Raw genomic sequence first — 26,374 nt, 5'->3', positions numbered from 1 at the left:
TGTTCAGAGAGTTTTTTAATAGTGCAGAGAGAGAGCCCGGCATTTAGCTGGAGTAGGTGGGGGGAGGGGCTGGGTATAATGGAAGTAAAAGCAAAGCTGGGCCATATTCTGTCCTGGGAAATGGAGGAAAGATGGAGAAGGAGAGGAAGAATGGAGAGAGTCGGGTGTCTCTTGATTTCCCCCCCAGAGGCCTATGATTTCAGGTGAATTAACTTCAAGAGAGTCTGGACCTCAGGCACATCAAAGTAGGCTGGGCAAAGCAGTGTGATCAGGCAGACGGGGCCCTGGGGTTTAGTTTTGCCAAGCTACCGTCATTCTTTGTCCGATGGGGATGCAGAATTGAGAAGTGAGGAGACTACAGTGGTGCACATGATGGTAGGGTGAGGTGACCCCACAGCAGAGGCTGGAGGAAGGGCACGACAGATGTTCAGGAGTCTGCAGCCTGCAGAAGGTAACATGAGGCTGACTCAGCCAGGAAGTGACCATCCTGAGCAAACCAAGGGTGATCAGGTCGCCAGTTACACCATCCTCAGATTTCAGCCCTGAAGGCCAGGAGACCCCCAGGGGACAAGGGACACAGCCCTGGAGACCAGAAGAGGTAAAGGACATCCTGCCCAAGACCCCAGGTCTTTCCCACTAACATGAGGACATTAAACCCTCCTTCTTCGCATTCATCTGGGAACTATCTTGGGAAGGAAGCATAGGAGGGGAGGCTGTTCAGAAGGGCTAAGCATTTTCATCCTGATGAGTGATTCTTTCCTAATATGAGTGCCTAAATCTTTGGAACAGATTGCATTCAAACAGTGTTAGACATTTGATTAATTTTACATATGTATTTACATAATACATAAATATATATTATGTTATACATATATATACACAGATTATGTGTATGTATATATATATATTTCTATTAACCAGAAGGTGGCGATTTGAAAGCCACAGTAGTTAAGAAATTACATATTTTAGGCTTTTTTAACTTGTGTGTAAATTAAATCTTTGACTTCATTACAACTTTTTCCTTACATCAAAAGAAATACATCTTAATTATAAAAAGTTTAAAAAATAAAAGTATCTGTAATCACTGAAGATATGGCCATAGTCAACATTTTTGTGAATATTTTTATAGTCTTATATCAGTGTCTATACAGTCATGTGTTAGGTTGAACCCTATGAAATGACTGGTGTTTGACTGTTTTTGTCTTATAAAATTGTTATTTCATAGGACAAACCTAATACATTTGTTTTAGGTACACACACACCCCTCTATTTTCTAGGCATATGTAAAAATATACATTCTTACAAAAATGGGATCACATTGTTTTGTAGCATTTTTTCACTTAACACTGAATTGTGAACATGTTTATACATCATTAAATATTGTTCCATGAGGCTTTTTAAAATGATTACATGGTATTCTATAGTAAAAAGTGCCACAATTGAACAATTCCCCTATTGTTAGATATTTAGGTTTTTTATAATTATTTGATGTCAGAAATAACATGACAATCATATTTGTAGCTAAAAATTTGAACTCATTCATAATTATTTGTGGTGACTAAATATATATAGAATAAATCTATAGAAATAATAAAGATATATTAGAAATATATGTATTTATATTTATTATTATTTATTATTAAATATATATATGTAGAATAAATACAGTGAAATGGCATTATTAGCAATGATTATATAGTACTTACAAGTGTTTGTTATGAATTGTCAAATTGTCATTGAAAAATTTTATCTAAATTGATAAAATGTAAATTTATTCCCACAAACATGATAAGGAAATGAACTTTTGCATGGTTGCCAATTTGCTAGATAAAAAATAATAACATTTTATTTTTGATTCCTGGGGTTGAATAATTATTTATACACGTAATAGTTTCATGTTTATTTTGTCTTTATCTTTTAAAGAAAACTGTCTCCTCCTGCCCTTTGTTTTGTGCTGTATGAATCTGCCCACAAAGGAGACTGAGCTCATTGTCTGGCCTCAAGTCACTAATTCCTGTTCCCTCCCCAAGGGCAGAATTTCTTGCCTCAGAACCAATTTTTTTTTTTTTTTTTTGCGGTTCTCGGGCCTCTCACTGTTGTGGCCTCTCCCGTTGCAGAGCACAGGCTCCGGACGCACAGGCTCAGTGGCCATGGCTCACAGGCCTAGCCTCTCCACGGCATGTGGGATCTTCCCGGACCAGGGCACAAACCCGTGTCCCCTGCATTGGCAGGTGGACTCTCAACCACTGCGCCACCAGGGAAGCCCAGAACCAATGTTTTTGAATTTCCATTTCTTTGAGATCCATATCCAGTTGCCACTCAGTCTGCTGGTATTTCAGGAAAACATTTCCCCTAAAGATTTCATGGATGGTTTAGAAATGGAAGGAACTTGATGATTCAATAGATTTTCTTCATTTTACCAATGAGGATATTGACCTTTTGGCCATTTCAGTAGCTTTCAATGTCACAGATCACATGAGGAGAATTCAGGGCCCTATAATGGCGCTCTAGGCTTCTAGTCTGGTTGTATAATAATATATCCATCACCCCCAGTCGCACTGTGGTTTCGGCAGATAGACTAGATCTCTGTGTTGGAACCGTCAAAATAGCTCATGGCTGGTAGCACTTTATCCACATTTCCTGCTCTGTTCTTTTTCTATTTCTAGCTTCTAACTGTTTTTATGTCACTTCCTTCTTAAGAACAATTAGCTTATATGAAAAATTACAATACCACCTGTTTTATATGATACAATATATGCTTTAAAGATCTTATTAATTAAAAACATTTTTTTACGCTCTATTCTGACTGCCCCCTTCAAACATCTAGACTCTAAAACTTGGTAGTGCAGCCAAGAGGAGCATTTACAAGTAAATCCAAATGTTTGATGCTAATTAAATCAGTGAAAATGGTAACTTCAAAAGGAAAAGAAGGGCAGGGAACTAGCCTTTATTTAGTGCCAACTATGTGTTCAATTCTGCTTTTATATTTTTATCTCCTTTACTCCTCAAACATTATGTGGTTTTTTAAATTGTATCCATTTGCAAGCTAACTGAAGTTGTCACAGTTCAGGGCCACTTCCTTAGAAACCTGAGTCTGAATTTGAACAATATGCTTTTCATACTGTTTTACTGATTTGTGTTGGCAAAGCAAGGCATTTGTTCTATTATACTTTTTCTTTTGGTAAATCCTGAATTCCAGAGCGATCCTCAAATAATATGTCATTATCAGCACCCACACACAGTCAAAAAGGAGGCTTAGCTATATTTGGATTTGAAGTTTACACTGTGGTCTTTGTTGTTTCTTTAAATCTTTTCTTGCCGGGAAAAATAGCTCCTGAAGTAGGGATATTATTCACGACCCCGTTTAGAAAATAGGTCATTTCATCTATGCATCATCAGTGTTGAGAAGTATGCTGTGGTTTTCAATACAGCTGTCTAGCAATTTATCTTTAATAGTGAAAGAAATACTAAGCCCATTAATCCCAGGGCAGATGTCTACTAAGCATGTTGTCATATCATCTGACAGCTGACCAAAGGCATAGCTGTGTGTGTTGAGGGATGTTGGGTGGGTGGGAAGACTAGATAGCACTAGCTCAGAGTTCATAAGCATTTTGAGATTCTTTCATTAGAAGAGAGAAGGAGAGAAAGAGAATGAGGGAGAGGGAGAGAAGATTATATGTTAGAGGCCTCATTATAAATACTTTGAACAAGTAGTACAGTGTTTTTCCTAGGGAGTAGGTCAAAGATCAGCTTGCTAATTCTAACTCATTTCTGTCTGCCAATAACTATCTTTCTTAGCTGAAGAGTTGGGGAGAAAATGCCAGTAATTCTAGGCAGAAGCCTACACTATCAGCAACTCTGATAAGCTATCTAACAACTGCTTTGTTTGTACAGGAGCAGCCTTTGAAGGGGGTATTCTTACTAAAAAAGTAAGCCTACAGATGGCCAACAGGCACATGCAAAGATGCTCACCATCTTTGAATTAAACATCTTCTATCGATATTGAGTCACCAAAATGAGCTCAGTGGAATGATCAAAAAGAGTTGTGTCTTGCTGTGTCAGAGCTCTGTGTCTCAGGCCCCAGGGGTGCTTAGTTGAGAAGTTGGCAGCATTCAGTCAGGAATCTTCAAGCCAGAATGCCTTGAATGTGTGGTCTTGATATCCTATTCCTTGTATCAAAACTCATCTGCAGAAAAGCCTAGGGATACTGGCTCAAATACAGGCTAGCGTTTTTTGAGCAACAAAAGTAAAAAAGTGCTACGGGTTGGCATTGCATTAGAGACCCAATAAAATCAATGTTTATGCCAATCTAATTCTGAGACCAATTTTAGTTGATATAGTTAAAGAATAGTGAGTGAGTTTTTAGAAAAGGTATGCTGATTCCTTGCCATTTTTTGTCCAAGGGAATTTTTCCAGGATAAGTATTATCTATAAATTCTTGAGCCTATACCTCATCATGACCTTATCAATACTCACACCCTTAGGAAAAACATTGATATTTCATGAGTATCCAGTCAACAACTTCTGATATCATTAGCTTTCATTTTCTACCTTTTTGTATTTTAATTGTCCATATGTATCATAGTGCATATCTCTCTCTTTCTCTCTCTCTCTCTATATATATATCTAAATATCTATAGATAGATAGATAGATATTTATAGATAGATAAATAGATATTTACTCACTGGCAAACAGAGTTGATTGAGTGTTTCAATACTATCTTCTGTCCCTTGTGGCAAGAAAACTAGCAGGCTGCTGACACTTCCTTTGAAGGGTCTTTTGAGTGTGTATTTGAGATTACTTCTTGAAGATCATTGAGAACATACGGTGAAACAAAGTAGATCAAATAGTCTGGTCTTGTGGAATTAGGGGCCAACTAGAGATCTCAAAGGAGCCTGAGAGCCCGAGGCATCATCTGAAGAGACATCGGTATCTGTGTCCTTTCTCTTTTTTGTCTCCTCACCTCACCCTTTCCACGCTGTACAATTATAATTTAGAAATGTTCTGTGCTTCTCATTGAGGGTGTAGCCATCATGGAAGCAGCATTTGCAAAACTTGGGAACCCAGGGTTTTGAAAGGTTAACAAGAGAATAATCCAGAAATCCCTGGAGCCTATGGAGACCTAAAAGTCTTTGACTGTCTTCTCAGTAGACCCCATACAGAGAGCTTCAGCCACTAAGATGAGGTCAGCCAATTTGTCAGAAGGAGATGGTGCGTCAGTACCTAGTCTTATCTTCTAAAGATTCAGCAAAATGTTGTTTAATGACTCCATAAAGTATTTTATTACTGAACTCACTGGAGGTACTGACTGGGCTCTGATTAATGTGCAGTCATGTAAAAGACAATGGAGAAAGTTAAGATCAGAGATAGGGACTCATCTCCCTATGAAGGATATCCTGTAGACTCAGAGCCTCTGCTGTGGGATGGCCTGATTGTGAGTTTCCTAGTCTGTGCAAGTTTGTATGTAATTAACAACGAGTAAGAAGATCTTGGTAAAATTTTACCTGTCGGGGAACTAGAATTTTTTCTGCATTACTGAATATACCACTGGTTATTTTTTATTGGGGTGTCTCTTTATGTGCATGAGTGTGTGCGTGTGTGTGTGTGTGTGTGTGTGTGGTATGTGTAGGGGAGAGGATTCTGTTCTCTGTGAAGGCATAAGCTGAACTATTTAACAGTTATCCTCTGTTATATCTTGTTTTTATATGCAAATTTCAAATTGAGGATGGGGGTGGGAGGATGGGGAATTTCCATGTTGTCACCCTCTGGGGAAAGATATTTTTTCTGTATTTATCACCCATCAACAACTGGGGAGCAGAGAAGGAGTGGGGATGAGCAACCCAAAGAGAAGGACTGTACTGTTTTCCTAGGGCTGCCATAACAACATACCACAGAATGAGTGACTTAAAGAAATTTGTCTTCTCACAGTGTCTGGAGGCCAGAAGTCCTAGATCAAGGTGTTAGCAGGGTTGGTTTCTTCTGAAGGCCTCTCTCCTTGGCTTGTAGATGGCCATCTTCTCCCTGAGTCTTTACATGGTCTTCTCTCTGTGCTTATCTGTGTCCTAATCTCCTCTTCATGTGAGGACACCAGTCATATTGGATTAGAGCCCATCCAATGATCTTATTTTAACTTAATTACCTCTTTAAAGCCCCACCTCCAAACACAGTCACATTCTAAGGTACTGAGGGTTAGGACTTCCACACGAATTTGGGGAGATACAATTCAGCCCATAACAAGGACTAAGCTCCTCGTTTTGTATTTAAACACAGTCACTATTACTAAAAATGTTGACTAGAGATGAGAATATTCCCACCCTTTTATTCACCAGGAACACAGGTGTGACTCTCATATTGTAGATGGTGTGAATAATTAGAGGGGCACAGTTGGATGCCTCAAGGGAAGCCTAAGGAGGTGGCACTGTCAACTTCTCACTCAGAGCTCAGGCTAGTCTTGTCATAAGTTCCCTACCATCTGTGTGTCTTTGGGAAGGAGGTGAAGTCTCTCCTTACCATCCATGGGACCTCTGATCAGGTGACTGATTTCCAAACTTAATCTACCTTCCCATGCCCAGCCCTTGACTCCATCGTAGGAGAGATCAGCCTCTCTGCCCTGGATGGGCTTCAGTATCAGGCTCAGATGCTTTCACAGAGGCCCCATTTTGCTCAAGGAGATTTTCCACAGTTTAGTGTTTATCTGTAAGCACTTGTTGGTACCTTGCGCAACCTCACTGACAATCTCACTCCTGGCATCCCTGGCCTTTATGTACCAGATGCCAAGAGCACCTACATTTGTGACAACAAAAAATGTCTCCCTGCATTGCCTTATGTCCCCTAAGAGAGGGACAAAGTCACCCTGGGTGAGAAGCACTGTGTTATACATTATGAAAATATTTTGGATCTAACTTTTCTGGAATGTATCTACTTTCAAAATAAATTATTATCTGTTCTCTCAGTTTTGATTCAACACTTGTACACTTAGCTAACTCCCAGGATGGTTTGGATGCTGTATCCAACTGCTCTGCAGTTTATATATTTCTCATTTTAATATCTCTCTTCCTTTAGCTACCCCTTAGCTATAAAAATGCCTAATGCATGTGGTGGCTTATGGCAAGGAGATGATAAATACTATTTTCTTCTCTCTCTTTATCTTTTCTTTCCTTCCTCTACCAATTCCTCAGATTGCAACAGATTTTCTAGCCTAGTGGTAATTCTGTAGTTCTTGCCTCTTGGCTTTGTATTAATTGCATTTTCATGAATCCTGGGGATTAACTTTGGCTTTTTCTCACTTTTTATAAACCTTGGTAATGTTGAAATGACTTGAAACATGATTTATTCACTTTATTTCAGAGTCCTGTTCAATGTTAAATGTAGGTTGTAAAATAATATGTTCAGTATGATTCTACTTTTGTTCACATTACTAAACACACACACACACACACACACACCACGCTGATACACATGTGTAGAACACACTCTGGAGGTATATATTCCAAATGGTAATCTTTACCCTAAATGAGACTCTTAGTGATTACATGTTTTTTTCTTTTTACTCATTTGTATTTTCTAATTTTTCCTACAATATACGTCTGTTGCTGGTGTAATTTAAAAAGACAAAAATGCTTTACAAAGTCATTCTCAAGCTTTCTGTATGATCAGGGCAAGATTTGACACTCATCCACGTGTGCTGTTAATGGTAATAAGAGTTTTGTTTGAAATGGCACTTATTTTTGGAAGACACCAGGACAACTGAGTCACCCGTTGTATTTTAGGGAAAAGGATGAAACAAGAAACCCCAAAGGAACAGGTGAAGATTCACTAGGCAGATTTCTGTCTTGTACTGAAAGTTTTTTGGGTCAAGATATATGTATGTGCATGAGCTCAGATGGAACTTTCCTGAGCTACGGAGGGGCTGAATTTAGCAGTGAGCTAAAGCTCTCAGTCACTCAGCACATCATCCAGCAGAGAATGGCTAGTGTGTCCTGGGGCTTTGTTTACTGGAAAGAGGCCCAGTAAGCACACCATGTTCTTAGAGCATGCTGGCCTTGCCTGTCGCCAAATGGCTCCACAATAGCAAGCATTTCCCAAAGCACCACCAGCTGCCAATGTGACTCATAGGCAACAACCTCTAGGATCTCCATGAATCACAGCTCATGGGCAGGCTCCTGTTCAGCTGAGACATGTCAATAATTGAAATTATATCCTCACTGGTTACTGTGTACTTTTAGAAACCCAAATTAGCTTTCCTCAGGGAAACACTGTTGTGCTGGGCAAGGCATACACCTGTTTCTCATCATCTTGTGCACAGCTCGATGCTGTTGTGAGTGCCTGGCCATTCATGATGGCAGAATTTGTGAGAGGGAAGTGGTGGAGAGGGAGGGAGGTGGATGGATGTAGTTGTCTGACTCGGAGTGCACAACTGACCAAAAGTGTTTAGCACCGGCCTTGGCTGGCTTAGAAGAAAGAGTACAAGCTTGTAAATAGATACCAGGTTTTGAATCCAATTTCCATCACATATTTTGTATTAACATCTTAGAGCCTCAGCTTCCTCATCTATAAAATGGACACAGAGCAGATTTCCTCTTAGATTTGTTGTGAGGATAAAGACATGGAATACTTGTAAATAACACATACAGCAGACAGATATAGCAGACATTCAGTGTTTCTTTCCCTCTAGTCACTTTCTAGGTTTGTTGCTGACAGTTGGAATAGACCAGGGGTTCACAGGTTGTTTTTTCTATAAAGGGACATATAGCAAGTGTTTTAGGTTCTGTGGGCCAGGAGGCAAGATTGAGGATATTATGTGCATACTTACGTTACAGAGAGAAAACTAATTTCCATCAATTTTTAATTGATGAAATTCAAAATATAATAATAATAGGTTAAAGTTTTTCTAATATAGACCGACCAGTGAAAAGAAAGGGATTCTTTTTCTGGGGACACAGCATTTCACTTAATTGGGGCTCAAAGTTATCATCAAATTTATTGCCCATGTTCATCTGTACAAACCATTCTTAACTTGCAGACCAAATAAAAGCGGGTAGCAGGCTGAATTTGGTCCACAGGCTATAGTTTGCCAATTCCTGGTGTAGTCCGTTTACCGCTAATGCCAGTCTCTGCTTGTGCTCTAAACCAATCATCCATGATGAGTAAATAATTTGAAATCATAACTGCTACATAAACAACTATTGGAGGGCTACAATCTGGAAAGGAAGATGAAATGATTCAACCTTTAAATAAACAGGCTTTTAGAAGCTGACCGAGTGCTTATTCTATTTGATCAGCTTGTGGCTGCAATCTGGAAAACAGTGGGAAGAAATTATCAGGCCACACAAAGTGACCACCTACGCACAGAGATCAAGCAGTGGACCATCATGGAAATAGTTACTCAAACGGGTTCTTTCTGCTTCCTGTCAAATAAGAAATGGACATGCCCGTTTGTAGTAATCCCTCTAAAGGGGGGATAAAAATTTGGCACATAAAATAATGAGGGTCCCTTCCTGATGCCCTTCCACTGACCTGGCTGGCCAGTTAGTGGACAGATGTGAGTCCACAGCAGATTGGGGCTGGTGAGTAGAGACGGTGCTTTACGGGGCTCGTTGTATTGGATTCCCAACGATGGATCTGACTCCACCTACCAAGGTGGCCATGAGTGGCATAAATGAGACACACTAAGGAATTTTTGGTGTGTATTGATGATCGTGCACTGACATAAAATCAAGTAAAACAGGTCACTAAGCATCCATTTTTGCAGCAAAAATAAATCCGTTCTACCCAGAATCCTGGCATTCACAGTGAGGAAGCACGGCAGGAGGGTCGAACTGTGGCTGTAGCTGTTCTGGACCCTACAGCAGTGCCTGGCTGGCTGTGACAGAAGTCTAGGCAAAATGAAAAGCTGTCTAGGGGTTCTTCAGCTCGGGGCTTTGACAGAGTTTCTGCTGCATCTCAGCAGACTCTACAGAGAAGCAGATGATAAATTCTCAGGTGGGACAAGGGAATCCAGATTTTGATGCATGTGGTTTTAAAATAGCAGATTTATATTTTTAGTGTGCCGAACACTTGGCAACAGATTCTCTTGAAGAGGGTAATGACAAGCAACCTCTGAGTACACCAGCAGCATCCTCCGTCTGATCAGATTCAGACTCACCTATAGTTAAATTACCCATAAATGGTCTCCTGAAAACAGGGGCGAAAGAATAACATGGGTCATATTCTTCCTACAAAGGGAACGTGTGTTTGTGGAAAGCTAATACATAGTGGAAACTATCCAGTGGAACAGAGGGGATCAGGATGGGTATTAGGATGAAGCAACATGATAAGACATTGTTGATAACTGAATTGCCAACACAGGAACGTACGTGTTTCTAAATACATGAGTGACAGATATGGAAGAGGGCTGAAGCACATAGAGCAGAAAGGACTACGCTTTATTAGAAAGGATCCAACTAGAAGAGCTAGTTACTTACTATCTGTGTGACATAAAGGATGACCCCCAACGGCAGTACATAGTTTGAGAGTCATGGAGAGCTTGTGAGTATTAACAGAGTCTGCCATGCCAATGGTGATAAAGCTTTTTAGGGCAACCGAAGAAAGGTGAATTTGGAAAGTGCTTACAACTTCTTGTAATTAACTTCTTCTTAGAAAAATAGCTGTTTTTGAGGCAGAAATATTTTTAAATGTGTTGTTTTAGCTGAAGAGCAATGTTTAGCCAAGGAGTATTTAGCAAATGAGCTTTGGTGATGGGTTTAGAAAATATTTCTTCTCTGAGCTTATGCAAAGGCATCTTTCCTCCATTTGTGTGTCCAGAGAACACAGAGCAAATGCATTTCCTCTGAGGTTTATCTAACAGATTGGGATAAAATACACAATTCATGTAAGATTAAATGTCAAGAAGAAAAACTGAAGTATATTTCCAAGCCAAATTTATTAGATGTCTATTCAAGAAAAACACAATGACCTTTGCTTGTAAGAATTCAAAGTCAATTACCTAAAAGCTAGGTATGAATATTTTTCCTTTTAAAATCAGATACAGAGAATAGAAACATTAATTTTTCTTCAATATGACAGGCAACAGATATTGAATTTTTTCTCATAAATGGCATCAAAGGTAATTATTCATTTATCAGCAAAGCTGCATGCAGTTGACCTAATTTCAAACCCAAAGCCTTTAAAATATAAAGCTGGCTGTGAACTTGACAGTAATCAAGGTAGTAATCAAGGCTACTCAAAGATGTTTCTTTACCTTCTTTCTAATGAAATTCCTCTCTAATGGGTATTTATATACATTTCAGTTTGGCTGCTAAGATGTTTTATATTCATAAACTTTTGCAGAAGTGCTATCTTACAGAATTGCACTGTCAAGGCATAATGATGATTTGTGGGAGATGTAAAGGGTAATCTGTTGAAAGTGTTTTAGCTTAGTTTAAAGGAAGGATAAAGACCAAATTAGGAAATTCCCCTGTTTTCTCAACAACTAAATAGTCCATACAAAAAATGAGCAAACATATGTACAAAATTCTAGAGTCTACATGCATTGTGAAAAGATCAAGCACTGTTCACAGAAGAAATGTCATAAAAAGTTTTGTCTATAAGGTGCTCAAGATCCAAATATGAATAGTTCTTATGCAAAGTCATAAGAAATACAAAGCTAGTTCTCGGGGTATGTGTAATTCAGGCACTGTTAACCACATTAAATCTTTCAGGTCCCAATATCATCTTCAAGGTTTCTACTTCAGGGCAGAAAATTTAACCTGAATGATTTAACATTGCCTCTAAAAAGTGCCTAATGTATTCTGAGGAAATATTTTACACACACGAGGAAAATCAGGCTCAACATATTCCTGTCCTCAAATGTAGCCAGGATTCTGAGTTCCAGAGAAGAAAAATAATTATCATAGTAAAAATAATTGTACTGATCATAATCCTTACTAAAACCAGCCTTAATACTTGTGATGCTTCTGAAGTACTCTATTTCTATAAAATAATATGTGAGATTCTTTTACATTTCCATAAAATGTACAACATATCTTATGGATTGTCCTCATACAATCTCAAATGTGTATGTGTACACACAGTGAAATCTTACCTATGAATATTGCTTACAGATGCTTTCAAGTGTCTATGTTAGAATGATTCTTTGCACCTCTCACTAACACTGCTTTTATTTAACTTTTATCAGATAAATAAAACACTAAGAGCTCATTGTTCATGATGCTGATTATTACATTTTAATATAAAATAGCAATGCAACTTTACAACACAATAGTTTTCTGTAATCTAGCTAAACCTCTTATATTCTCCTGATTATTACCAAAGGCTCTTATTCACTTATTGTTTGCACTTCTAAAAAGTACAAAAAAAAAAAAATCCTGCAGAAGACCCCTATTTGAAACTCACATTCAATTCAACAAAATCACACTCATTCGAATTAACTTTCCTACTCTCGCTTTAGATTTTGTAATCACTGTGCATATTACAACATATAAGTGCAGGCAAACAATAGCTGAAGTACAGTTGTCATATCGTGTAAACCAGGACACTAGGCAAACTCGTGAAAGGAAAATATACTGCCAAGCTAAGAAGGTGAGAATGCAAACCCCAGGAAGTAGTAATAAACAATCTTCTGGTTGCCTGAGGGGAGAACATCTTCCAAAGGGGACAAGAGAGCCTCCTTGAGACACTTACTTTTTTGCCTCAACTACTCAACCGTTATTAAGTATAATGATTTTCTTTCTGCTGCCGCATATTGACTTTCCAAAGTTTAGAGCAGACGGCAGGAATATGCACTTTCACACGGAAGCAAATCCTCCAATCTCCCCACTGCAGCGGCAGTTCCATTGCTGGTGGTTTGGTGGCAGATGGAGATGGTGATGGTGGGTGACTTCTATTGGAAACCAGAAGGCATAACAGCAGGAGGCCTGTGGAGATCTTTCAGGCAAGGTTATGCAGATGTGGTGCTGAAATGCAGCATAAATAATGGGGAGAGTGATTCACAGCCTCTTGACATAGTTCCCGGGAAAAGTACCAAAGAATTTGGTTCTTCTTGAGGTTCCTGAAAATAGAAGTGATAAATGAAAGAGGGGTAACAGCCATGAAATGTCACTTCATATATGTGGGCTTGAAAACTCACTAAGAGAGCAAGCCCTCAGGGTTTGGAAAAGAGAGAAAACTCAACTTGAAGAGATGGGAAGACAAAGTAAACAGTTTTATCTGTATTGCCTGATGCCTCTGTTGCCTCTTGAGCTTAAATGCTGTGCTTCCATCACACCGGGCTGAACAGAAAAGCTCAGCCTCTCAGTCTGAGGGGAGGGACAGTCTTGCTGAGGAGGTGGGCTTTTAAGTACAATGATACTCAAGTCTGATGAGGCTCCATCACCGAGGCTGCTAGACAAGAGTGAGGAGTGGAATAGGAAACGCATCTGGGAAGTGACATTTTCAAATACAATCTTCTCAATTAGGATAAGGCTGGCCATGTGATAAGGTAGGCTGGAAAAGCACCACAGCAAGGCTTGGTTCTGGGAGCAGGACGTCTGTCACAGCTCCTCGGCACAGTGTAATGTGAAGGCTTTATTGGGGATGCCATCACTATCCAGTTTTATTATCTCATACAAGATCATGCTGAACGCCACAGCCTCCATTTACAAATAGCGCTGCCAGGGTCCTTAATAAAATATAGAAAATTTGAACTATTTACCAAGTCGCTAAAGAAAAAAAAGATAGACCACTACTAGCGGGTGGGGGTTCTATCACTGAGCATGTTTCTAATATGAGGAGTAAAACCAAATGCATAAACGGCCATCATTATGGTCACCTTTGGATTCGAATAACATGATTTCTTTGAAACTGTTTGGAAGAGCTAGTGCACTAAATTCTTCCTTATGATTTCCAGCTCACATAGAGCGAACAGGGTCTCTACACTTCCCTTTTGCATTTACCCTCTGGAGCTTACTGTCCTGGTTTGATGACTGATTTTCTTTATCCCTGTGTAGGTAAGCCATTTTACCTTCTTCTAAATGGGAGATTAATATAAACAGAGGCAGAGGCTGTGGCTGCTAATGTGGCCTTTGCTCTTATATTTCCCCACTGTTGGCCTGTCTACAGAAAGCCCTTATTCCCTCATCTTTTGTCTCCTCCATCCTCCTATGCCTGTTTCCTCTTTACCTCTTTCCTCTGTGACTTAATATATGATACTCTCATCTACAAAATTTTTCTCAGAAAACCTCTAGTTTTCTTTTAAGACAGTAAGAATGGGATTGTTCTTTAAGTGGTAGGAATGGAACTTCTACTTGGACCACACATTAAAGCTAAGTGAATCACTGGTGTTTTAGGCACCTACAGCAGACCTAGTCATGGGTGACTTGTTCATTTCATCTTGTTTTCTCGAGTTAGATCCTCACTGCTGACCACTAACATTTACCACTCAACAGAGTATTGGTATTTTGCATCTAGGGAGCAGTTTCGTTGTTTTTGTTCTTAGATCTCAGTCTTTCCTGGTTGGTGCTATTTAAAGAAATTTTCTTACTCTCAGTTGAACTGGAAATAAAACCAGCATAAAGTCACGTATACCTGAAGCAGTAAATACTAAACTATATTAAAAATGCAATTGCCTTGGGATTACGTAGTGCATATGGATGTGTGAAAGATCAAAGGCATTATGAAATCAAAGAAAGCTTGACTATCACATCCAACTGTGCAAGGGAGCAAACATAAGCAAATTACAGAATGGCCAAATGTGTCTGAAAGGAAATATACACATACCCACAAACCATCCATCATCACATTTTTCCATCACATCAATGACATCACTTTCTCTGAGCTCCAGCTCATCTTCATTCCTAGGAGTATAGTTATACAGAGCCTGAAACCTTAAACAGGACAAATGGATGTGTTAAACAAAATCTTTATGCCTCTGTGAAACTACAGAAGAGAGTATAATATTTATTTTACTTTTAACATTTCTATTCTTATTAACATACTAATTAGGTAGTATAAGTCTTTGGTAAGCATGTAAAGTAAGTAGAAGTAGTTAGGCTTTCATGGGAATTAGACCACTCTAATAGCATTTCAAAACTCATAATGAGGAAAATTTATGGAAGATTCTAATATCCATAGTTGGATTAAAACATTTATAAATTGGGCCTGCATTTCAATTGTCCAGTCATGGATAGCTATCATTCGGACATTAAATGATAGTACAGAATATAAAAGAAGTGATATGTGCATTATTCAGCTATATAAAAACAAGAAGGAATTACAGTTTTAATTAGCCATAATCAGAAGCAAGTAATTGCGGCTTGCAAGTGGAATTTTCAAAACATTCTAAATTGAGATGCACAAAATGTCTCAGATACAACTTCTAAATCACTGTATGGGAATTACTATAACAGAGAAGTGGGGTTTTTTTTGGTTTTTTTTTTTGTTTTTACCAGGAGGAATTCTTTAAAGCAGTTTAGTTTCATAGTTTGAGTCAGTGTAAGTGGTGATCTCAAACAGTAGGTTAGGGACATACGTTCCTTTTTAAATGGGTCTCAGAGAAATTGTGTTCAATGTAAAAACTCTGAAAATAATCATATAAAAAAGAATTACTGTTAGAATGCTGCCACTTTCTCTGTCTGAATTCTTTGAGAACACATATTTTGTTGACATTGATCAGTAGCAAACTCAGACATTGAATTTTTGGTAATAAAATAGCATGCATATGCATATGGACTGGTATTTTGGAAAGACACAAGTTCTAGCAGCTCGGGGTCAGGAAGCATTTGATATGCAGTGAACATGAAAACTTCATATTACCACTAAAATATTACCAGTATGTGAGGGGGATTTTTTTTTAACAGTTAGTGAATTTGTTTCTGCCGTTCTTCATAACAGTTAATGTAATTCTGCCAGTGTAAGAAAATAAGAACCACATTTCAGGGCACTGTGAATTTTTTCAAGCCAACTTTAAAAGGTTGATAATATTGGTTACTGCTCAGGAACAAGAATGATTTATTTTAATTACTTCATTCAGTCAGAAAATCATACTTTGGTAGAACAAAACTATTCTGTCATGTCACCTGAACTCAAACATCATGTGATAAACTGGGGCCTCGGCTGCATTGGCTTCTTGCCCTGTCCTTGAACTTTTTCACATTGGATAAAGTTGAATTGGGGGAGGGTGTATTGGGGAAAGAGCTGATAAGATGTGGTGCCTAACAGCCTCTCCTAGAAAACATTATCTTCCCTGGCCTGAGAGCAAAGCCTGAAATTCCAACATTAGAGATATCTTCCCCTGTTAATATTTTGTCCTCCTAGTAAACCGTTTTAACCACTTGAGCTTTTGAGGTCTTCTATGGAAAAAGGATTCTGCTTATGGGGAAGGACAAAGAAAGGTAGCCTGAATCCCAGAGCCGTGGCGAAACAGACAGGAAGGTCTTGAATACCGACGTTCCTTAATTTGGATGTTTGCATGGGCCAACCCTGGTTGGAGCAAATTATTCTGCTGTTTGATTTGAGGATGCTCAGGTGAAGGAATGGTATCTCTTGTCTATCCCTGGAGAAAGTTAATTTCACCATAGTTCCTTTTACGATCTCACATTTGAGGGAGATAGGCATTCCTGGGCTGTTAATTCCACGGATATACATTGCATCTCTCACTTTGGGAAACACTGATTCTCTGAGCTTTTCAGGCTTCAGCCTTCACCCAGGCACATCTCCAGCCACTTACAGAGACAGGCCTATTTAAGGCCACAAACCCCAGCTGCTTGAAGAATCTCAAGGTCCCAAGAGACTAAAAAAAAAAAAAATTGGCACGAACTCCTTCACTTTGATATGATGAAAGCCACTGTGCTTATCAGAGTTTACTTACCATTCTGGTTTAATTAGACCACCAAAAAAAAAAAAAAAAATTGGAAGTTTCATGGAAACATAAACAAACCTTCCGGAAATCCTCCTGCCTCTGCTGGCTTTCAAAATCAGTATTGCATGACAGGAAATGCAGTCGAATTACAATAAAAAAATGCTGTTTTGAAAGATGTGTTGGTGAGATGAATGATGGTGGTGGGGTCAGGATGCCTCAAAAAGAAATCTGTCTTTTAAATAGGAAATGCTCAGCCAAACTTGAAGCTACCTCTGTAACTTGCAACTTCTTCTATAACATATTTTATCGTACTTCTGAATTGCAGTGACATTATAACATTATGTTCCTATTTTCACTCAAAACCTGTTTCTTAAATGAAAGAGATTAAGTGATACCCATATAATTGGCATTGTGATCAAATAGAAATTTAATAAAGAATGTTTTATAATGTCCAAAGCAGGACACTGAAAATGTGCCTTTTTCCACCTGTGAGCTCATAAACACGAGGAAGCATTAACTTCATGACATGAAACAGTGTGACATCACCTACATCTTGATTCATAAATTCATTAAAAGCTGCTGATATAATGTGTTGATAATGCAGTAAACCTAAGCAGCCTTGGGATTTATTTTTTGTGACGTGATCCCTTCATCATTTGTGTAAATAAGGAAACAAAACAAACCTTTAGAGTTACAAGTTATATTTAACATTTTTCCAATTAAATGAAATTTTAAATTATTTGTACCTCCAAGCTATTTTTTTCATAGTCTTTTCCTTAACAAATAAAACCTTTCTGGCTGTACTTCGTGAGGGCCAGTCTCAGGTTAGAGGTGGTTTCCGAGGAGCGTGCTTTTAGCTGAGCACCAGGTCTGTGAGGAGTGAGGTCACCAGGCCACACCCCAGGCCCCCCTGGTTTGCTCTGCTGCAGGGGAGCGGAGCTTGGACAGTGGGCAGGAGGCACACTGTGTGTGTGCTCAAGTCAGCCTGACATGGTTTAGTCCTGTAAGTGTTCCTTCCCAGGGTCTGGCTCTGCACTCAGAATAGGCAACGGCCAACAGGAAGTGGATAATCTCTGAATATCTCTCATGGACAAAATGGAGCAGAAAGAGAACCTAAAAGACAATGTGTGACACCTTCAGATTGATTTGACTTAGAAAGGAGAGGGGATTTGAAAGAAAGTGTGAAAAGGCATTTTCCTGGTCCTCTGGGTAGTGAACATCGTGTAACTGAATGACAGTGCACGTTTTAATACTGCCATTTCCAAAAGAATGGAACTTCGGAATTATGCTACTAACTTATCACTGTAGGTCTACTTTGACATTCTCCTGCTCTTCAAATATGTGTAAAAACAACGTGAGAACATTTTCAGTGTATCTTTAAGGCTGTAGTTACTAGAATCTACGTGGTGAGTAGAACAGAGTGGGAGACAGATTCATGAGTCTTAGGAATCACTACAGCATTGGAAGGTTTTTTTCTTAGTGCATAAATCAGAGTGTTCTCCACAAAATCACGGATTTTTTTTTTCTTAAATTAGCTTCTGTTCTCTGTTGTGAAAGATGGAGACTATGGCAATTTCTCTTAATCTGGGAGATGTCATCTCATGTTAGTTACTCTGATCTCTTTCACTTGCAAAGTTGTACCATCCTCGCTTATGGTACATCAGTGGTCCATTTTGTGGGTCAAGGTTAGTCTCGAATTTAGAAGATAAGAAGAATACTTACGGTTCCCCCCCACCTTGAATGTTTTCATGAGTAAACACAGGACGCTGTGGCTGAAATGAAATGATTTTCAATGTAATCAGTGTTTAAACTGGTACTAATTAAAAGATAATTTGGATAATGGCATGGCACTTTTCTTGACATTTAATATTTCCTGTTGTAAAAAACCAAGAGGAAGGAAAAAAAACCAAATAAAGGGTTTCTGCTGGATTAATAATTAAAATATTTTGAAAGGTGCTTTAAATTAAATCGAAATAACCAAGGTTCAATTGTTTTGAACATATCTGCAATCTTGTCTGCTCAAGCTTTAAGGAAGAGTCAGGGTTTAGTCCCATTGATTTTTCAAAGGCCAGGAACATGGCAAGAACATAGACACCAAATCACTAGACTGGGAAGTCTGGACACCTTCATACAACCTTATTCTTCAGCGTTTTCTCAAACAAGCAAAGAATAAACCACATTTAGTCTAACAGCAAAGTATCCACATTCATTCTAATATACTTTTCCTTCACAGACAACATTTTCACATACAGTACAGATAAACATGTCAAGAGGCAGACATGTCATGCTACATTTGAAGTTACACTCTCTGTTCTCAATGTGGAGGAAACACATGCATTTTTAAAAAGAGAAAACAGAGAGTATGAAATAGCATGTAACAAACAATATCCAGGTAACATGTAACATTTTACCTTAGAAGAGACATATTGGTAGAAATTCCCAGTGCACTGAACTCTCAAAAGAGTTTCCTTTCTTTTTAAACTAAGCATCAAGACCAGTATCTGTAATAGATACTTATAATATTGGAAATGACAAGCCTTTGCATCCCATATATCCACATAAATATTGCAATGAATGAAAGTTAACACGTTTCTTGAATATGTAAACTCAATGTAGTTTATACCGACTACCTAAACGTTACCTTTTAAGGGGGAAAAAAAGAATTTCAGTTCATTCATAACACACTTCAAAAGCATTCTCTTCTAAATGATGGCTGCGTGGTAAAATGAGATAAACCAGAGTTTGCATGGTAATTATAAGTGATTCTTTACTGATGACTGCTTTAGTTTTTAGATCCATGTCTTTAGACCTCAGGGCTAATTCCTGGATCCCGGAGTTAGGAATGGATTACTGAGAGCCTGGGAATTCCCCCTGCAGACTGTCCATAGAAACCCCATTGGTCCAAGAATGGAGGGGGACTCTGGGGCTCCTCTGAGTCTTCGAGCCTATAATCTACTCCCTTCCTGCGTTCTTTATCCACTCCCTTCCCATTCAAGCTGTCTGTCTAGCATAGTAGACTAGGTGCTTACTACTAAAACTTTAAGGTTTCAGTTATAGTAATTGGAAATGTTTACGAACAGTATTCTTAGAAATTTCACTCAACAGTCTGTGCATGGAATATATAAGCATAAGATTAAAGAGTGGATAAAAATTATCAGACACATGTATGACTTAAGAGTATAATACTTACCCTATAAATCAACATAAAATAACTAACAATGTATCTATTATTAGAATTATAACGTATACTATTTTAAGAATGATTAAGACTAAACCATTTTCCAGCCATTTTTAAGGTCATTTAATTCAACATATTATTGAAGTCAGTTTAAATGTATGAAGAGGTAAAATAAGTCATTCATAAGCCTATATCCTACTACCTTTCTACAAGTTCTCATCCAGTCATATATATATGATATATGTCATATATATCTTATATATATATATATATATATATGTTTTATGCAGAAATAAGATGTGTATATATCAATTGCTATTAATTTTTGTAATTATTTCCAGTCTTCTTTTCTCAGTTTTCCTTTTCATTTTAAATCACTGCAGAATATTATTCCCTCACATATATGTCTATATCTTTTTTGGTTGTCTTAACCATTTCTCTCTCTCTTTTGTTTTTGAAGTTCAGATTGATCTCGCCTTTTTCACTCTCATAAATAACAATACTATACACATTTTTATACAAAGAGCTATTTTCTTGTTTTGAACTATCTCTTAGGACACATTTCCAGGAGTAAAATTTTGGGCCAAAGATTATGCATTGAAGCCGCACGATATTGAAAATGCTGGTGTTAATTACTCAAACACACTATATTTAAAAATGCAATTTAAAAAAATCTAAAATGCCATGTTTTGAATCACATACCAAGATAGCAACGGTTCTCTCACAAAAACAATCATAGCGCAGTTTACAGTGCACAACAAAGTTATAAATAAGGAAATATTATTTGTTCTTGTCTTAAGAGAGAATGTTTTGTAAAATATATTTTATTGTGCTCTAAAAATGGCATGCCTATTTCCACATATTTAAGCCATTCTAATATTTTTGAGTTGAGTAGAAGTTTCACTTTGATATCACGGCATCCAGTGCTTGGTAAAACTGGCTGGTCTAATTTCATTGCTCCCTTACGTTAAAATGTGACTGCATGGTTGAGAGTCCGCCTGCCGATGCAGGGGGCGCGGGTTCGTGCCCCGGTCTGGGGGGATCCCGCGTGCCGCGGAGCGGCTAGGCCCGTGAGCCATGGCCGCTGCGCCTGCGCGTCCGGAGCCTGTGCTCCACAACGGGAGAGGCAACAACAGTGAGAGGCCCGCGTACCGCAAAAAAAAAAAAAAAAAAGTGACTGCAACTTTAAGGATTAGACTGTTCATTAACATAAAACAGCCTACTTATAAAACCCGTATAGCACCTTTCCGTTATTGTGATTGCAATTCCACTGGTTTAATTCCTTTAATTCAACTCATCTCACAAATCATTTAAATGAACCATCTCTGTGGCAATTATGAAAACTGGGCTATTGCCAAAAGTATGTGGCTTCCTTAATTCTACAGGCTCTATGTCTTAAGAACTTGTGTTCCAGGGTGTGTCAGCCAGTAACATCCTTGTTTTTACTCATCTTTCTCAACACTTCCTTCATACGCTTTAAAAGGATCCACCCCCACTGTTTTTCTTTTTCTGAATCACTGGTTTTCTATACTGTTCACATACTGAGGCCAGGATTTATCACAGCTTTTATTAGCAGAGAAGTTGTATATCTATTATAATGGTGACTTTTAGAACTTTTCTGAGGTTACTTTTGATAGGAATCATCTCCATGTGAATATGGATAACTAGGAGCCAGTTTTGAGGAAAGATGACCAGTTATAGCAACTGAAATAATTTATTTTAAAAGTCTTTTGGGACTTCCCTGGTGGCACAGTGGTTAAGAGTCCACCTGCCAATGCAGGGGACATGGATTCGAGCCCTGGTCCGGGAAGATCCCACATGCTGTGGAGCAACTAAGCCCGTGCGCCACAACTACTGAGCCCACATGCCACAACTACTGAAGCCCGCGCGCCTAGAGCCCGTGCTCCATAACAAGAGAAGCCACTGCAATGAGAAGCCCGTGCACCGCAACGAAGAGTAGCCCCCGCTCGCTGCAACTAGAGAAAGCCCGCGTGCAGCAACGAAGACCCAATGCAGCCAAAAATAAATAAATAAAATAAATAAATTTATATTAAAAAATAGTCTTTGGTCAATAGAGGAATAAGTAGCACAGATACTTATGAGGGCATGTTTGTGTCTTTCCAGTGTTGGCGATGACTAACTATATGACCTTGGATATGCACCTCAGCTTCCTTATCTTTAAAATCAAGGAGGTGGACAAGTTGATGGTTTAGATCTTGTCCCCCTCAGGGAATCCATAAAGGAGTCCACGTTTCCACAGATATATTTCCTCTGATACTCATTCAGTTGTCAGAGAGCTATGACAACTGGCATTGGTTAATTCCCAAGTGTCTCAGTCATGTAAAAACAATTAATTTTAAAACAATAATTAAACTTCATTTTTCAGATCAGTAAACCAAAACCCAAAGATAATTTCTTAATATCGCAAATAGGCAAGAAGAAGGAACAGAATTACAATTCTGACTCTCACTCTTTATTGCATAAAAGCTTACTATGATGGAATAGGTAGTGCGGGCTTTTTAAAATCAACACCTTAATTTTTTTCCTTTAGGCAAGTGTTTATGTTCTGTATGGATACCCAAACAAATTGTCGTAGAAGGTTGTCTTTTGCCTTTCCCCCTCCTTATAACTGGGCACCAACCCTGGGGCAAAGACCTGTGAGGTATCTGCACTCTTTTGCCACCTAATGGTGAGTAATGGCAGCAACATGTTAAAAGTTGTTTTGCCTTTGGACAGCTCTCACCAAGTTGCTTCAGCCTGGATTCATTTTGAAAGGATATTTTAAAGACCACAGAGCGATGTGGAATACATATTCATCTGTTTTTCTGACCATGTTCTTCCTATCCCACGTTTTAAGTTCTTGAGAAAGGATCAGTCTTTAGCCACCAGTATTTTTGGTCTGTGTTCATTTGTATTTTCACTATCTGCTCAGGCATTTCTATTACTCATAACTTCTTAGCGGTTTTGTGATAAATATAGAAGATACATTAGTGACATTCAAGAAGCTCATATGAGCTATGAGTTTAAAAAGATGATTTTGAAGTTAGCAGATTACAGTCACTGTGCTGGAAATTTTAAGCGAGAATTATGTCATATTTATATTTCCTTAATGAGTCTTAAGAGCACAATAAAAATTAGAAAACCCAATGAAACATGCTGTTTTTATAGAATCCTAAATATTTAGCTTTTTCCCTGGCAATGCAACAATCTTTTTTTTCTTTTAGTGTAGCTATTTTTTAGTGTTGTCAAAAACAGACACAAATGAGACAGGTTTTAAACACATGCTAATTTTCAAAGCCAGAACCAATCACAAGCCACTGCTCATAAGAAAGTTGATTTGAAATATCCTAGAAGCTTAGGTATCAGTAAAATATATACTCTTCTAGCTGAGATAGTAAGGCACAGTCTATCCTAAACCTATCTTCTTATCTGTGCTTCTGCAGAGGCACCTGGAGGATTAACTATATCTAGTATTAGGTAATTCTTAGCTAAGGATTGACCATTTCTTTAAATACTAATGTGGGAAAATCTTTGGAAGAGCTATTAGCAGTTCTAGAGTTCTTTTTTTTTTTCCCCAGAAAATGTTAGGTGTGGTACTTGCCAACCAGAATTAGATGAAATTCTCTTAATAACAAACAGTACCATGTTCATGTTTCTAGGTGTATTTTTCTTTCTTACATTATACAATTATTTTAAATATTTAAATTATTTTTTAAATTGTGAAAACACAACTTTGCCTAAATCTAAAGAATATAGAATATTTGTGTTCCACACAAACACATATAATAGAACATGTAAGTACATAATGTAAAAATCTGACAAAAAAACTTATGGTGACCCAAAGCATACCATCTCATTGACACATGGGAATTTATGGATGGGCCATATTAATTTTGGAAAAAGTTTTCTTTGTTTTTTGTTTTTGTTTTTTGGCTCTGGAAAGCCCTTCTGTGAGAATCTCTCCCAATCAACATTCCTCATTCTCTATGGCAACACAAATCTCTGCCTCAGAAACAAAATCAGGTCTTATTAGGCAAGGCAAAAAGCACAAAAATGGCCTAAATACAAAGAAGTATCTACATTTCTTAAAAACGGAAAAGGAACTCTGTCATCAAGCCCTTACAAGCTTGCAGAGCCATAATCATGTAATGAAGCATGTAAGATTAAACCAGTGTCCATCAAAATAGAAATGGGAAAGGACCGATTCAGGCAGAGATGAAAATTCTCAAACTCCTCGGCTGCTGTCCTCAGAATTGATGGTACCAATTAGAATCCATTCATTTTCAAGGGCTGTCGATGCCATAGAACTAAGTAGTCAAAGGGAAAGTAATCTGACCTTTAAGTTCAATCAGAGCTGTCAAGAGACTGGGAGCCCCTGGAGTCCAGAGAAACAGAGTTGGCTTGAAAGGGTCATGGAGTGAATGCGGCACATGTCAGCAGAGCAACAAGATATTTTACAACAAGGGCCATGGGTTAAAAGAAATCCAGATAAACTGAACGACACAGAAGCAAGCATCCCTGGAAGGGTGTGAGTTCAGTATATGATTGGCAGCAGCTTTATTCTTTGCACTAGAAATAGTGATGGGAAAGCAGTGATTTACACGAGATGGATGTGGAAGACAACATATACCACACCCTTATTTGTACAGAGGAGAATTGAGGCATGTCTTTGTCGCTTTTGGAAAGCTTACGCACACACATAAAGGGGAAGCTCATCATCATCAGAAAGGTCATTTCCTTTCAACGGTACCTCCAGCCCTACTTCATTGGCAAAGCACAACAATGACAACTAAGGAAGAGCCAGCCCACTGATGGTGGAGGGGTGGCCAGGGTGCCTGGCTCAAGGTGGGGCGTCTGATCCTACCCTGTGGGAACCGCTGAGCCCTCTGACTGGTGAACTGCAGGATCTCCAGGACATCACTGGGCTACGCGGAGGCTTACCCAAGACAAGTAGATCGCTTTTTAAATCAGCCTGGAAAAGCCGTAAGAAGTTAATTAGTTCTCATCTTCATTACCCAGCCTTCGGAGAAGCTTTCCTGTTTTGTTTTTTTTCCATGCACACACAGCATGCCAAACTCCCGAGTAAGAGCAGAGCAGGAAGGGTTAACAGTCTGCAGACAGCTCTTCTGGCGGCGCCGAGTTTTCACAGCACAGGCATCAGTCGCTGCTTTACTAGGGAACTCACAGGCAGAGCAGAGAGAGACTTACAGAGGGAAGTTGGCATAGGGAAGACGTTTGAATGCAGTGTGGATGGCTAAGAACACTTACAAGAAATTTTATGTCTTTAATAGAATGCTTAACAATTGGTTTCAAGATACTCTCAGATCTGACCTGTTTTCTTTGTGTTTATTTGAATAGATGCAAGGTAAGAGCCAGGGAAATTTTGCTTCATATCCATCAAATTTCATAGACAGTGTCAATCATTTGTCACAGGTAAATTTTCTAATAAAACACATACAAAGAAAATATGGGGAATTCCCTGGCGGTCCAGTGGTTAGGACTCTGCGCTTTTACTGCTGAGGGCCCAGGTTCAGACCCTGGTTGGGGAACCAAGATCCCACAAGCCTCGCAGCATGGCCAAAAAAAAAAAAGGCTTTTCTGGGGGAAATCGTGAAATACTGTATAATTAAATACAGAATATTGTTCTAACTCCAAACACCTTGTGACTATTTTGGTGTTCTTTCAAAGTAAGATTTTTAATACGACAGTGAGTAAACTAACCTTTCTTGTGTGTATGTTTTATTTTCTGTCCATTCATGGACAAGACCTAGCAATGTACTGTCTGGTATATGATTTGGCTTATGGGAACTTTAGCAGGACTAAAGGACTTTTAACTAAAAGCATGTGCTTTTCTCAACTCTCATTTAGGAAAAAGTTCATAATAATTAGTAATGATTGACCTCATATCTTCAGTCTCTGGGGATGAAATGCATCAGGCATTTTTTTTTAAGGCTTGTGGCAGAGAATGCTTCATGTTCTCCAATATCCATTCTCTTCTTTGTCATCCCGGTAACGGAATCCCAAATGTTAGGTAGGCATACGGCCATTCTGAATAAGGTCTATTTTCCCAACTTCCTTGTATCTAGATGTACTTATGTGGTAAGTTCTGACAGATGGTATATGTGCGGTTTCTGGAAAATGCCCTTCAAGGAAGAAGACATAAGCTTCCCTCCCCTTTTTTCCTTCCTGCTGGCTGTAATGAGAAAGGGACTGCTGGAGCTGCTGCAGCCACTTTGGACCATGCAGTGGAAGCTTTTCATTGAGCATGGTGATGTGCCAAAATAAAATGGAATCTCCTGGGATCCCTGATGACTGTATAGCCACATACCAACCCTGGATGCCCTACATTTATGCATAAGAA

At 38.6% G+C, this 26,374-nt stretch overlaps 2 protein-coding genes across 5 annotated transcripts in view; one reads left to right on the top strand and one right to left on the bottom strand.

Annotated features, from left to right (window-relative positions):
- The window catches only part of CFAP96 (cilia and flagella associated protein 96), a 146,049-nt gene that overhangs the window by 109,924 nt on the left and 9,751 nt on the right, over nucleotides 1-26,374 (top strand). The gene's annotated exons all lie outside the window — the stretch shown is intronic.
- The window catches only part of SORBS2 (sorbin and SH3 domain containing 2), a 209,404-nt gene continuing 193,944 nt past the window's right edge, over nucleotides 10,915-26,374 (bottom strand). For all 4 annotated transcript variants that reach the window (XM_082608349.1, XM_082608346.1, XM_082608347.1 and 1 more), the window contains 3 exons: nucleotides 18,558-18,607; nucleotides 14,756-14,862; nucleotides 10,915-13,049 (listed from right to left, as the gene is read on the bottom strand). In XM_082608349.1, the coding sequence (XP_082464475.1) occupies nucleotides 12,988-13,049; nucleotides 14,756-14,862; nucleotides 18,558-18,607 (219 nt within the window). In that variant the 3' untranslated portion in view covers nucleotides 10,915-12,987. The remainder of the gene's footprint in view (nucleotides 13,050-14,755; nucleotides 14,863-18,557; nucleotides 18,608-26,374) is intronic.

Source organism: Mesoplodon mirus (genome assembly GCF_964341445.2).
Source record: "Mesoplodon mirus genome assembly, chromosome: 20".
In the NCBI taxonomy this organism is placed as follows: domain Eukaryota; kingdom Metazoa; phylum Chordata; class Mammalia; order Artiodactyla; family Ziphiidae; genus Mesoplodon; species Mesoplodon mirus.
This window is presented reverse-complemented; position numbering and strand designations above follow the sequence as displayed.